This window comes from Pelecanus crispus, chromosome 1 (assembly GCF_030463565.1).
Source record: "Pelecanus crispus isolate bPelCri1 chromosome 1, bPelCri1.pri, whole genome shotgun sequence".
Taxonomy (NCBI): Eukaryota; Metazoa; Chordata; class Aves; order Pelecaniformes; family Pelecanidae; genus Pelecanus; species Pelecanus crispus.
In genome coordinates this window covers 42,390,800-42,406,681 of record NC_134643.1, presented here as the reverse complement: position 1 = coordinate 42,406,681, position 15,882 = coordinate 42,390,800, and the positions used below count along the sequence as shown (strand labels likewise).

Below are 15,882 nucleotides of genomic sequence, written 5' to 3'. Positions count from 1 at the left end.
TATTACACTGTTATCTCAACTGAAGTGGGAACATAATCAAAAGGCTGGGTATTATTTATCTTAGCCATGTCTCCACGTCAGAAAATTAAGACAGTGATGAATTACACATTACTATACAAAATTTTATTATCAGAGACAAAATTCAGATTTTTTCTGCTTAAAATACAGAAGAAAAAGTTTCTCATTTAAAAAAAAAAATCCATTTAGTCAGTCCTTAGTTAGAGTGGAATAAAAATTTTATGTGAACACATAGCGGTCCCATATTTATGGAGTAATTTTTAAAGGCATATCATAGAAAAACACTTTTCTGGTAAACTGTAACAGAAATTCATATATTTTATTTGGCTATTGGTTTAAATTGCTGATTAGTTCTATATTCATTAATTAACATTGTAAGAATAATTCTGCTTTATTCCCAAATCTTAGGAAGCTTCAGAGAATAAATGAAAAACCTTGTTAAATTTGGCATTTTTAGATATAGTATCTCCCCTCTAGATGCAAAATATATGCTTCTCTATAAAAAAGAAAAGAGAGAAGAGCAGTTGGTCTATATAAAGTAAGTTGTGATTTTAAATTCAGCAAGACGACATCACCATACCCTGCACCTGAAAGTTGTGCAGAAACAGGTTTCAGCCAAATTACTTTCCAGAAAGACTGTTTCAGCCATATGCATGATTTGATACATTAATTTGAAGCACGTGATTAATCCCACAGAAATCAGTGGGACTGCCTCCATGCCTATGCATGTGGTTGAGTCGCGGTCAGCACAGCCTCACATCCTGCCTATGCCCAACTGCTTTGCTGAGTTGAAACTTTTGAGTCAGATGTATAAATACAAATAACCAATGAAAGCTTTGTCAAAGCACAGTGTCCAGAATTAGAAGCTATACATGCATGTATGTATGGTACATAGAGAGAGAACTGTGACATTATGCAATGATCTATATTTCCTTTAAACAAAAATGGCATTCTGATCTTGCAAACACTCGTTTGTGTGAAACCATTGGTGAACTGTATCTAAACTGAGACAGCTCCACCTCTTACTTGACACAGAACTGAATTCCAAAGAGTACAGATTTGAGAAGTGATGGAAAAAGATGTTCTTCTAATTATAGTATTCAGAATTAATCTAAGGCTGAAACAGAATTAATAGAAGGACTCATCCATTATAACCAGCATTAATAGCTGCAGGACTTCTTTCCTCTTTAAGGTGTCAAAGATCTTACATGTGGAGTCTCTTGGGAAAATAACACAATTTATTATCAAGCCTTTATTTTCAACAGTATGATCCATTTATGTCATTGACACGTCTGTAGTGGAATAGATCATCAGTTTTCAGGGAACTGGTTTATGTTTATCTTCTGCAAAAATAGAGCAACCGAACACCTTTCAGTAAAACATCAGACAGGGAGCTACAATCTTTGTTTTTATAAGGCTATACGTCTCACCCACACCAAAGCCTATTGTCCCTCAAACATAAAAACAACATAGCAAAATTACATTTACACATATAATAAAGCTGTCTTTGTACAGGGTAGTTATACAGTAATTACAGTGATGTTTCCATTAGAAACTGTCAGAATATTTTTTTTCACAGAGTGTCTAAGTCCAGGGAAGTCCATCTCTGCTGAAATCTACTGTTTACAGGGAAAAGAGAGGGTAGTAGCCACACTCTTCACAGGACAGTATTCCGCAGTTCTCCAAACATCTTATAAAGCTTTATCACACTTGAACCAACAGCAAAGTATTATTCTAACAAAAAGCAAAAGGAAACCAAAAAAACATTTGTCATCCAATATGTGCTGCTGAAACATAGATACAAATACGTGAAACGTCCTGTACACCAGCCCAGCCGTCACCTCAGGGGGCTGTTTTGAAAGCAATGGGTTAGATCCTCAGCTGCAATTCCCGTCAGTCACTTCAAGGGATCTACCTCGCCACGCACCAGCGGAGGATCTGTGGCCACACACGTGTTGTCAGTTTGGCTACATGTTATTTTGCAATTACAGAAATGAACATATTAAGTGGACTGAAACATATTGCAGAGAACTGAGACTGCATCTTGGCTCTTGGCCTCGTCCGTTGTACCAAGGCTATCCTTATCAGGCAAATCCAAGCGATGCCGTCCAGGAAATGTTGGGGCACTCTGGCTAAAGCCTCCTGGCTCGTGACTGCCTGCTGCAGCACAGTCCTCTCTGCTCTCACAATGCTGCTCATCTCTGTGTTCTCTACCAACATCACTTTGATATCCTTAGGAAACAGTGCACGTAAAATAAGCAAAGCATTCAGAAATGCTGCTTGGCAAAGTTGTACTTACTTCACTAGTTACAAAGCAGCCAAATATAAATGCAATTTTTCTGAGAAAGGACACTGGGTCTGTCCCACTGCACTTGCTCTTGTGGGTGATTCTCCATAAACACATCTCAATAAAACCAGCTCCACACCTGTTTTATAAAATCCAACCTCAAATGCGGTACCACGTGGGGGTATTCTGAGGTCGAGCTACCCTCCACTATCAGCATAAAGACACAAGATGGAGCTAAGTTCAACCAGCTTCTTCAAAATAGATTTGATTTCAAAATTCTCCTCTAACTAGGGCATGTGGCCTTACTTTGCTGAAAAATCCTTACACACAGCAGTCACTTTCTCCCCTTCCTTCTCACTGAAGACCAAATTACTCACGCCAGCATGGACTACTTGCTCAAGTCAGACTGGTTTCACTGGGTTTCAGTATTGGTTTTAAAATAGGCAGAAGCTTCCACAGTCACATAACAAACAAAGTGGCCAGGTTTTTACTGGTTTTTATGCACAAAGGGAACTGCAGAGACACTAGTGTCATAGTTTGCACAGGTATCTGAAATTTCTTATGGCATTAGTACAGTGAGTACTATTATTACTATTAATCGTTCCAAACCCTTCGTTAGAAAAAGGCCCAAGAAACTCATGGCACATTTTCAACACTAACAAAAATACCATAAAGGAAAAGACTGTCTGTGTTCTTATGCACTGGAAAATCAAAATATTTTTTGACCATTTGAAATTACTTGTGAGGAACTTATATTTTAATATTCTAGACCTTTACAAAAATTTCAGTCACCAGTTGGGGTGATCAGAGCTCAGGGATTTAGGTTTTTCTGCGCAATGCAGGCTCTCTTTGTTTCCTGCCCACACAAGGCAATGACACTAATCTCTGAAGATCACCCACACCCCATAATAGGCAAAGGGACCTTCTGTCCCTCCCGTCCAGCTGAGAGAAACTTGGACGGAGCCTCTCTGCGCTTCAGTGGTTCCCAGCTGCCTTCCTGACCCGGGTGGGCTGGCGGCACAGGCGGATGATGCAGCCAGCAGTTTTCGGACTACTCCATCCAGCGCTGGGCAAACAGCCTCTAGTCAGGCTGCTCAGAAGCAGGACGGTCCTTTTACTCCGTCATGCTCACACTGCAACTGTGGCGATAAAACCTGCTTAGGACAAGGAGCTTGATACGGTGAGTACTCATAACAGAAGTGGTGGTAAGTTGATTACATACATAAAGAGTTTTCAAAGCCACATCCCTTTTCCTCAAAGAGAAAGTTGCACATTTGACTCAAAGGCTATTTTCATTGACTTCAGTATCGGCTACGATCATGTGGAAAACCAAAACCTCATTATGCAGGTATCTATAAACAAAGGCACCCTCACCTGCAAATATTGGCTTCACTTTATTCTATTCAAATAGTCAGACTTACTGACATTTTATACGAAAAATATCTCTACGGAGGATTTCTCACATGAATATATATATATATATATAAAAAAAAAATTTCTTTTTTTCTTCTTTTCTACTAAGGATTTAATTGCATGGTTCAGGATCTTTCCTGTGAAAGCACCCTTCTGCACCAGTGGAGATATTTCCTTTGACACTCTAAAGCTCACTGAAATATCCACAGCCCAAAAGCTACACAAAATTCATCTTCGGTCTCCAACATAGTATCGGAATTCTTGCTATATTGACTGAAAAATCACCAAAGGTCACAAATTTGGATGTGCTTAAGGACATATGAAGTTTTTTTTATCAAAATCAATGTCCAAGTACTCCCAGTAATAGCAGAAGTGACATTTCATTTCAGAAGTATGTTTTCACATTGTTCTGCCCTAGTCACAATTAGTAGCTACTATCATTTTAACAGCTATTTAAACAGGATACACAAATAATTCTACCAGCTACAAAGTAATAGGCTGGGATTTTTGTAGTGGACAATGTTATAAAAATACAATAGGTATTTTTACAGTAGGTATATTGTTACGCTGGCATAAAATCATGTCTAGTCATATGTCTTCCTATATGATTTAGTAAGCCATATCCATTAATAACTGCAAAGGATCTTGAGTCATACAAAGGCTGATTAGAGATACAGGCTTCATTAAATCTCTCTAAGATGAAACCCAGGGCCTGGGTGAGGTCCACGTCCACACTGGATTAACATTTTGCAGCATCTCCTCTCACTAGAAAGGACAAAATTAAATACTGAATTTTAAAATGCTGAAAGGTTTGGGGTATTTGGCTTTCTAATCACAGTCCAAATTATAAAAATGGGGCTGATCTTTAGATAAGGACAAAGGAAGAAAAGAACTGGTAAAGGAGCAAGAAAATCAATAAGATAAATAGATTTTTCTAGGCAGACTGTATTAGAGTTTTCCATGAGGCATCAGCTATCCTTTAACACACAGCTGTGTGGAACTTCTTATTAAAAAAAGTTTCTAAAGACATATAATTAAACGCAGGGGGGTTGAATAGGGTAGAAACAGCTATAGTTTTGTTGGATTTAATCTTGATTCAGTGTGAAACAGCAAAATACAAAATATAAAAAATAAAAGAATAGGGAATTATAATGGAAAGGCCAGCTCAACCTTAGCTATAGCAGTAATACCAACATTACTAGAATACAACAACTGTAAGCGATACTTCAGTAGGTATGTATAATAGATACATTTAGGGCTTGGTATCTGTGGTAGACCGGTTGCTCAAGGCCACTAAAGTTTTAATTTACATCCAACACCAGCTAAATGTGCAAGAACTTCAATTCAAATGAGCAACAGTGGAAATTTCTGTGCACTGTGCAGAATATACAGGCTGAAATAAACTTTGGACTTCGGAAGTTATTGTTAGCCTGCCCTTTATCAGTGGAAAGACCAGAAACTTCTATGTGCATCCTGGAGGTATGTGGTTTAATCCATGGTGCTGAAAAAGTCATCAAAGACAATATTGAATAAAATTGCAAAGGGACAGACCATTACACACACTTCTTTTCTCTGAAATCCTCAAAGTAATTCACGTTTGAGGGCTTGGTTTTCTGCACACTCTTTGGATATCATAATTTTGGCCTTCATTAGTGGGTAGAGGTTATATTAAATAATATTTGGCTTGCTTTTTTATTATAACAAATCTCCATGTGATTTTGTTCAGTAGAAATTAAAAATGTGACGCTACATACTGGCATTGAGGTTGAGTTTGGTCAACCACATAAAATAATACTTTGCACTTTTAAATGCCTTTCATCAGAGGATATTCAAGTGCTTTGCTAACATTAGTCAAGCCTCACAACACCCCTGTGAGGTAGGTAAAATACATAGGAGTGGGAGGATTTCACTCAACTTGGACATGATAATGTCTCTGGGCATTAAGTTCACTTAGCATTGCAAGGTAGCACAAAGGTTTAGGGCTTACTGTAAGGCAAAGAGTTAACAGTACAAGAGCACAGGATTCCCTCTTCTTTTCGTTACATGTGGCAAGCTAACATGCGGTGCTACATAGCACCGAACAGTGGAGCAAATGCCCACACAAGGATTTCATGCACCCAATCCACAAACAGCACCTTCTGCACAGTAAAGAACACAAAATGACAGGCTCAAGATGGGTATGACAGCTTAGTTATAGGATGTGCCTACCAGTTCTTGAGGAGCAGAGTCCATGGGAATGACAGCCCAGAAAACAATACCATCTCCACACAACTCTGATTGATATCTGAAGATGCTTGGGTTTGGTTCTTTCTGCACTAACGTTTCAATTCACAACTTACTGGGGATAAGCAACTACAACTCTAAAGCATGTTGGTAACTTCCACACCCTGTGAAGGAAACAACCAGATAAAATGGCTGTTCTCTATTTTGGCTGGCCACATGTTCCCAATGTACAGGGCCATGATGTGGTCAGATGGCTGGGATGGGACAAAGAAACACTGTCATAGATCTACATTCCCCCTCTGAAGCTGCTGCAGTCTGCCTCCTGAAAACTCTCTGTAGTTTTGTGGGTTTTTTTTTTTTTTTCTCCATGTTGCAAACATGGGAGAGTATTTGGCCCCCGTCAGTTTTATCCTCAACACTTAGCACCAATGGTGCAACTGGTCGTTGTACAAGTAGAAGTTCCACTGATCTTTCAGATTAAGGATTGAGAGAAAAGAAACAAACATATGATTAAGAAAAGCATCACTCACCTAGAACAGTCTATGTGAAATACACGGAAAAGAAAGAAAACCATGTTTTCAGTATTAGCCAGTACGAGTAAACACACACACACATACATACCCTCTTTCTCCATATTTCAGTTTTCTAAGTTGGCATAAATTGTACATCCTGTATTTGCAAAAGTATTGCCTACATGGAGAATCTGACCTGTCTATCATAATAAATCGCTACAGAGCCTGGTCTACCACATACAAGACAGCCCTCTTGGTTAATTTTATGTCTTTACATGCAAGGTGTGCTCCCTGTTTGCTAATTTCCATTTGAATCTTATGTTTATTTATAATACTTGTGCACTATCAGCTGTATAACTTGCTACTGCACAGGTCGGGTGACCTATCATGAAGACCACTGCCTTGTAAAATTGCTGAGAAGAGGTGGTTCATGGATTCTGTGCAATCAATGCAAAGCTCCCCTCAAACACTGCAAATGTTCACAGCTAAAACTATACTGTTCCACTGATCAGCAGTGAATAAATGTATATAATTACAATGCATGGATGATGTCCTTCCCTCTCATTCTCTTTTTCTTTCTCCCTCCCCCCCATCCCTTTCTCTCTCTCCTCACTCTCTATGCTGCTTATTTAAATATGGGAATATGGAGACTGCAGATACAACTGGCAACTCAAGAAATTAGCTGGCAGCTTTGCAATCATTAAAAGACAATCTGAGTGGTAGACTAATTGGCAGCTAGTGGGAAAGCTGACTTTACATCTCATACTGCCCCAAGTTGGAAGCCTTCTGCATTTCCTTTCCTTTTGTTCATTGCAACACTGATTGTCGTAGATAGTCTTTGTGCTTTGTATAATGCCCATCTTTGATGTAACTGGAACTCACATACAAAATGTGGCTGTTATACATAAGCATGCTAGAATACAGGCAGGGACGGTACAAGCATGCACAAAATAGTCTTTGAAGGGGTTTTTTGTCTGTTTTTCTTCAACATTTACATGCACCACTTAACATCATGTTTGGCTGTGTACACTGAGGACTGGATTTCACAAGCGTTCATGATCTTCTCTTCTGAAAAGCTTCTTGACAATTTCACAAGAGCCCAGTGTAAAAAAAATCCCACAATTAAAAAAAAGGAAAAAAAAAAAACCTTCTCCCTGCAATCTGATCTTGTCTTTGTGATTTTAATGTTGAACACTTCTAAAATGTCTCCTCTTCCTCTTGCAGAGCTTCATGTTAAATGGCCGTCTGGAAAGACAGATTAGTGTGTCAAGGATTTTCTTAGCCACTGGAATAGTTCTTCCTTGTAAAGCCTTTCCCATCGCACATTGGCTTCCACTGTTTCCACGGCACGGGAGAAAGAGGCAGCAGCTCCCTCTTCGTAACTCTTTATAAAGTTCTTTAGCTGGAAATACAAGTTAACAGGTTAAATTTGCAGGAACTAAAGAAAGTAAATATTTCCAGTACACACAAACAAGTCAGGCATTTAGGACAAACCTCCGTGATCACTGCTGAAGTAAATGTAGTATGCTGTAGAAAGGTTTAATAGGAAATGTAATAAGACAGTAGACTGTCAATTATATGTGATGCAATTGCTTCAAATTGCACTGGAAGATATCGACATGTCAGTGCCGGATCACATTAATATCATTACCTCCTTCTCTCCTGTAGCCCAGCTGCTGCACTGCGCAGACAGCTGGGCTTCTCTAAACTTTTATTTCTACCAATGAAACCAAACTGGGAGCACTGGAAATGCTTCTAATTCAGGTTTGTATGCAAATATGAGCAGAAGTCAGCTCTCATGCCTTTTTGTTTTATCAACCTTCATAATAAATTTATTACATTTTGATTTGCAGAGCCCTTCTGATGATATAATACAGGTCAGTTGTTTAGAAAAGGAAGGGATGGTTACAGTGTGAAGAGAATGGCAAAATAGCAAGTGGGCACTCATTTGATAATCTTTGAACGCCTGAAACAGATTCCTTCCTTTATGAGAAATCTTTGATCTTTTTTTCAGCAGACTGAAAAGGCCCCTGCTCTGTTCTTGTGTATACTCATTATAGCACTATCACCTGGATTGTTATAGCTGATGGCACTGGTGTGCTTTGAATTACTGTTCTTTTAAGTGAGAACTGCAAGGCTGATCTGCACAGTAGGTCATTGGTTATGTTGACTTGTATAAAATTAGGTGGTTTTAGCAACACTTATTAATAACTCGTTAATTTTTGTTTCCAGGTGATACCAAATTCACCTGGTTTATTTAAATCTAACTTCCAACAACATCTCTCTGTGCATGGGCTCAAAACTGAAAAGGCTGATCCTGCAACTATCTCATTACCATCACAGTTAAAAGCATGGAGTGACCTGGAAACTATCAAAATCAGCCCTCACCTGATCTCTGTACTTTTTATACCAAAATGTTTACATGGCCAGTTTCTTTTAGGGGAAGTATAAACAAGCAGCCTGCCAATGCTATCATGGAGATGGAAGCTAAGAGTACAGAAGGCTTTCTTGTACAGCACAGATACTCGAATCTCGTCAGCACTGTCCTTCCCACCTGGGTAGCTTTGAGAAAACCAGCTGTGGCTCTTCCCTAAGTTCCTGAGGGCACTAGACTTGAGTGCAGACAAAGGGTTGGACACAAAATATCATAGCACAATCACAGTTCAATTAATGGTGATTATGCTGCATAAGAACCATTTGATCCATTTGGGGTAATGTTGAGCAGCTGCTAAGCACAGCATAACGCAACGACACAACTACCTCAGTCAGAACAGATGTTAAGTTAAAATGAGAAATCTTTGCAATCTAAATAAGAATTACTTAGCATTTAGAAGAAATTATTGTGGTGTCATTTGGCCAGAATATCAGGTTAACAGCTTTTCTCACATGGAAATATTGTAGGCAAAAGAAAAACAGGAAGGCACTGGCAGCTTATGCTTTCAACACTGGGTTCTTTTAGGACTGCCCTCTGCAGCATAAACTAATGTGAATAGAAAGATCCCATCTTTAGTTTCTCAACCAATAGTCAAGAGAAAAAAAACAAACCTACATATCCAGCCAAGCACAGCGAAGTGCCTGCACTACCCACCTCCTGACACCACCTCTAACGCCTCAGGTGCCTTTGCAATCTGCTCCTCATCCTCATGCTGCCCAGCTGCAGCACAGGCCTGCGACTCCAGCTGAGCAACTAGAGTTCCCGGACAACCAACACCTTATTGCTCCTGCCCTGCTCCCTGCTTACAACAAATACAGCCTCATATGCTGCAAGTCCTTTAAAAATTACCTCTCTCAGTTCTTCTTCGGTATTGAGGAATTCTGTGACCCCACTGATAAGCTTCGAATTCATAAATAATGCTTCTCCGTACCTGCAAGGGCAAAACGAAGGTGTGCAGAGAGTTAGTACAAGTGCCAGGCCAGCTGAAAATTAGGAAGTAGTCTTCTGTAAGCAAGTGAGAAAACACAGGACTGATTCTGGGGATCCAAGGGAACAGCACTGGAACTGGACACCGGTATTCCAGTGTTTCATTGTAAAAACCTGGACTGAGAACAACTTCTAGGCTGAGCTATTTGTAGTTAACTTTTAGTTGGATGCTGCTAAGCAGAATGGGCTTAACCGCAGCCACAGATGAGAGTTCCAGAGAGGACCAAACCACAACACCACCTCACACTTAACGAAACAGCTTTCCATGTAATGACACAAAGTAGCTCAAAATACAGGCACCAAAGAAGGAGCAGAGCAGCATCTATGGAGAAATATTCTGAGCAACCCTTCTAGCTGTACCATTAAAACAGACTTTTTGAAGTGCTGCAGCCTTCTCTGCATTTTATATTCATCCACCTCATCTACATTACAAACAGCCTCTAGATAAGTGAACTGAATCCAATTGTCTTGTTCCAGTACCTGATAATTAAAATAAATAATACTGATAGAGAATAATACCGCTAAAATAATCCCCTGGGCCATGATGCAGCATCTTCAAAGAACCAACCTGGAATGAGAATTTGAAAGCTTGGGCAAGGAATATTTAAAGGCCAGTGTACAACAGAGCAGGGTATTCAGTGGCAATCAGCAATGATCTTCTGCAGGTAGTTGCTTTGAAACTGGCCATTCAAATCCTGCTGTTCCATTTGCTTTTCCACAACTTCTTTTCAGTCCCCCAAATGAAGCATGTACATCACTTACAAGATTAACCAGGCTACTCCTGGAGTTTTGCATTTCATGGTGGAATACTTTGTGGGGTTTTTTTTTTCAAAACCTGTAGTATGAAGAATGTAATTCCATTGGAAACCGAAAGCAAGTCTTTTGTTCAAGTTAGATGTCATACAGCATGGCAAGAGGCACTTGACAAATAGTTATCCTTATCTTTATCTGCACATACATCCAAAGCAATATCTAGCTAATCTGAACATGACTTTTTAAGATAGGGAATCCAGCTCTCCTGTCAGATGTGTAAGTAATACCAATAGACTTCACTGCAATTAAATTTATCTGGGGGAACAACTCGGTTCATACCCTGCTTTTACAAACTGATTTAGAGGAGGAATTCAAAATTCAAAGTGAAATGAACTAACACAGTCACAGCTTTCTGTTCTGCTTCTATTAATCCTAAATTAATTACCCTTAAATGTTTAGGTACTGTAAGCCACAGTCCTTTGAGAAGAGAGAAGGAAAGAGAAAGGGATAGGGATAGCCCCAGGGAGAGGGATAGAAAGAAGGAGAGGGAAGATAACTGGGTTTTTTTGAGCAGATTCTGTTTTAGGGAAGGTGTACACTGTGTTGCTTGCTACCTTGAGCTTGTGTGAGAGGAAACACAGTTATAGGTATCAAAAATCCTACTCCCTGACCACTAATAACTGAATTATTCATGGATATTTCAGCAAGTACATCTCTTTTTCCAAAACCGCAGTCACACTGACATATACAGACATCCAGAGGCAAACGCCTCCTACGGGAAGTATGGATTTCATGGTCCTTTAAGCACGTTTAGGCTTTCTAACAAAGCCCTTTATTATTACAGTCTCAGCTTAGCCTCATAATTGACTGCTTGGAAAATTGGAAGCTCCTCTTGATGGGGTCTTCTGACAAGGTTACCAATCCACTTTACAGAACTGACCTCATAAAAACAGCTGCAGGGATTTTATTTTTCTTGCAGTCTGTACTGTAGCCACAGTGCAAACAAGAAGTAGCAGAATTCCTTTTACTGAAAATGATACCTTCATGAATACCTGTGCTGATTACTGCCCATTACGGATACTTGGTAAAAAGTCAGCCACTAACAGCAATTTTTAAACGGGCTCTGCTGGCAAAAATTCTAGAAAAGCCACCTCCCAAAACAGTATTTTGCAGGTGTGAAACATAAGAATAAATAGAAAAAGTGCTTGGTCTTGGAAGTATCAGTCTTCCCACCCTTCACAGGAAAGACAACAGCACTGCAGAACCAGGACCTTACGTGCCTGAGCTCCCTGGAAACATCCTGGAGTCACGGGCTCTCCACCTGCTCCTTTACTTCTGGGGATGCGAACCTCCAGTGCCTCACTTTTATACAGGCTTTGCACTTGTGCAAACTCAACTTGAGATGCAGCATAGCCCACTTAATTTGGACAGATGTAAATATCGTCAAATTCCCAAATGCTGAGAAATGATTCAGCACTTGAGAATGAAGGAATTCCCATAGGCAGCTGTTGGATTAAATTTTCACACACAGACACACTCGTGCACACACGATGAAAATGATACAGGAGCCAAGGTAGTGCATGCTTAGGTAACAGGAATTCAAGCACAGTATTTTCAATTCTCTTTTTCAGAATTTTAGCAGTCTTAGTCCCACAGATTTCTTACGAAAGACTTGTTAGGCACCTCAATTTCTAAGTCATCTTTGTCAATGGGATATGAGTGATTTTGAAGACTTTATATATTATCAGTATCTTCTGGACAATGTGAATACAAGCATACTGCAAAAATACAAAGCGATAACAATATTTTGTTGTCATTCTAACTCTTTATGTGCTGTGTTTTAAAATTAGAGGAAATAGCGTTATAGTGTAATTTAATCACCCTCAGCTAATTCATATTACTATCTCAAACATCAACACCTTTTATAATAAATTCAATGGAAAATACCATTGAGATATCACCTTATTAAATTAATGTTTGTACGAAGTATTTCAATTTTAAATAAAATTAAATAAAAAATTATAACTGTAGAAAAAAAGATGCCTTGGGACAGCATATATCTGAACTATAAGTCCACAATAAAGCTTGTATTTTAAAAATGTACTAGTGTGGCAAGCTTAAATCAGAAGCCTAATTTTGCATTCCATCACATCACTGTTTCACTGAACATTAAGGGGCAAGGTGTTAGACCAATTCCACCCTCTCAAAGTCTCTCTTAAAAGGTTTTAAGCTATAATTACAAAACAAAGTTATTTTTAATATAAATCACATATGTACAGCTTGCATGAACTACTTCATTCCACTGCATTGAATCTTTTGGCAATTGGTAGAAATTCAACCAGATGTCCCTCAGAAAAATGCAACTGCTACAGTCCTGTTGGTGGCTCTGACTAGTGTTTGGAGATCAAACTGAATGTAGATAACATAAAGTGAGTGTTGGGCAAAGAGACAGACTGTTATTTTCTCATTAAGAAAAGAATAATAACAGGTTTTTGATGAGCCCTTGCTGATTGTTAGGAACTTAGATAACACAGTGATGCATTCCAAGCAAGTGAGATAAATAAAATTCAAATTGTAGGTGAAGTTAAGCTTTTTGAAATTAAAACACATAAAAAATTGGCATGTGGCATAGTTTCCTAAATCTGGTCCATTTGTCTACACCGCTTAACCTTGTCCATGTCTAAACTCACAAGTGTTAGCTAGGTTGTCAGATGAACGTACTTGCTAAGGCAGGACACAACTTCTGCATATGTGTTTGTAGCAATACAGATTTTGACAGATTTATGCCTGAACTCTGTATAAATCCCTGGAGGAACCTGAAAAATTATTTGCTATCCAGAGCATAACTAACTGCACTGAGTTGCATACTAGTAATGCGTCTGCCATCCACTTTCTGTGTAAAAGTCCAGTTCCTGGAATAATCACACCAGAAGCAGAGGATTCTTAATTTTTAAACTCTTCAGCATTTTTAAAGCTTTTTGGAAATTGCTTTCAAAAAGTATGCTCCTGCAATATAAACTTCCAAAACCAATTCCAGCTCAAACCTATTTTCCCAGCTGAACTACTTCTAAAATCACACTATACTATAAAGTATTATCCAGAACAGCATGAACAACTTTTTGAATCTTTAGGAAAGTTGCACAGTCTCTGAGTTTCCTTCACTCTTCTTTTGAAGCCATGAAACCTATAGTAAGTTTGTACCTGTATTCATCAGGCACTCGGATTTAGTTGCTTAAATACGGCATCTTAAATATACCATTTTGAATATTCTGTGGTACACTAGATGGCTCCTCACAAGTCCAGAATGAAACAGATTTCCAAGACTTTTTCTGCCAACACCACGGGAGTGGCCTAGAGTGGGGTGTCTGAAGTTCTTGGACACCTGCCTTTAAGAACTTGAATCTCATCCAAGTTGTGGTCCCTTCTAATCTGTCAATATCAGATGAACTGCTGTGGAATCTTTCAGACCCCCAGGCTGTCCCTAAAGACATTTCTCATTCATTGAATTAATATCAAAATCTTCATCAAAAAAGATTCTAAAATGTTGACTGGGCTTCTGAGTAGGAGCATGTAGCACTTGTTCAAAGAGAAAGAGAAGTAGGTATAAGGAACAACCCTGCCTCCTTCCTGTTCATCTATTTTTAATTCAAAATGTTGCTCCTGTATTACTTGAAACTCACCTGAAACACAGAGTGGAAGGAAAGGGGATGACACTATATTAGCATCCTTTTGAAAATGGAAATGTTTCAAAAAGGGTTTGGTGGGTTTTTCCACAGTTGAAATAATGTTCTTGAAAAGATTTTTTTCTATCAGACTTCAAATCAGCAAAATTCCTTTGGGAACTGCTGCTTTTTTATCTATGTAGAAGTAGAACTGTAGCACTTGACATATAGATAGAATTCATTATCATAAGTGCAGACACAATACAGTAATAGATATATATACAGATGATCACTAAGAGCTAAATGTTTCTATGCATGCATGTGACAATCCTTGAATAAATGCATTTATGAGTCATATGTATGTATTTCATATTTAGAGACATCTCTATTTATGGATTAAAAGAGAATGGACTAGATTCAGGAATTTACATGAATACATACATATACAATACTTACATGACATACATCAAAATAAGAAAATGAAAATAAATTTAGTCTTTTTATCTTTACCTAGCATTTAATATTTTCCATTTTTCTCGGAAAAACTTCCAAGCAAGATCCCTTCCATGTGGATTTCGAGCTACGTGGATTATCACATCAATTGCATCCTGATCCAGGACAACTTCAGAGTTGAGAGACAAATTCAAAAGCCTAGTGGGAGAAACAGGGAAAAAAAGTCCTATTCAGTTTCACCAACACACAGTCTAACAGCAGCACATCATAAGACTCTCAGAAAAAAAATAATCACTGCCAAATGGTTTGAGTCTCCAAGTGAGTTCAGTGGTTTATTTCTGCGATTCCAAAGACCAGACACATTTATGAATCAGAAAAGTCTTGACATAAAAGGATTTCAGTAAAAGCTGAGTGGAACTTTACATGTGCATTTTTATGAAATCAGTAAGATCAGACTGGTCAATACATTTAAATAAAGGATATGCTAACAAAAAAATAACAGCAATTATTATAGCATTTCAAACATTTCCAATGAACGCAGTAAAATTTGGAAGTGAAAAGACATAATATGTGCCAATTTTCATATGCAAAAACATAAGACAGTTTAAACAGACAGTAAGACTATACTTGACATGCAAAGTTCTTTCATTTAGACCAAAGCTCAAGTGATGATCCACAAATGTTGAAGTGATTATTGGTAATAGTCAGATACAGATATATAATATTTTTGTACCTATTGAGCAAGTTTCTGTCATCACTGCAAGTTAAGGCTTCTAATAAGATTTTCTTCTCAGACACTGCTATGGTAGAATGAAATTTCATCCAAATGAACTCCCATACATCTTCATCCATCAGTGAAACTCCTGTACAGTAGACAATGTCTCTCACATTGAGTGGGATTCTACAAAAGAAATCAGTTATAGCACTGTGGTAAATAAGCAGCTTCCTGATATTGGAAACAAAGGAGGAACATCCCTACATTTATGAGACTCCAAAACTAAAGTACAACAGTAATATTTTTTTGGAAAATTACATTTGCATCTCTTGACTGCCACCAAAATCTTCCAGGCTCCTAATGGATTTTCTAATGGCTAACACATGCTTGCCATTCTTTTCATAATGCTGTCACGTTGTCAGGAG

At 38.4% G+C, this 15,882-nt stretch overlaps 1 protein-coding gene across 1 annotated transcript in view; it reads right to left on the bottom strand.

Moving 5' to 3' along the window:
- Positions 1-7,711: 7,711 nt before the first annotated feature.
- Positions 7,712-15,882, bottom strand: part of TRHDE (thyrotropin releasing hormone degrading enzyme) — a 210,334-nt gene continuing 202,163 nt past the window's right edge. Inside the window, exons 16-19 of the mRNA XM_075707003.1 lie at positions 15,476-15,643; positions 14,800-14,940; positions 9,737-9,818; positions 7,712-7,855 (exon numbers count right to left, since the gene is read on the bottom strand). Coding sequence (XP_075563118.1) covers positions 7,712-7,855; positions 9,737-9,818; positions 14,800-14,940; positions 15,476-15,643 — 535 coding nt within the window. The remainder of the gene's footprint in view (positions 7,856-9,736; positions 9,819-14,799; positions 14,941-15,475; positions 15,644-15,882) is intronic.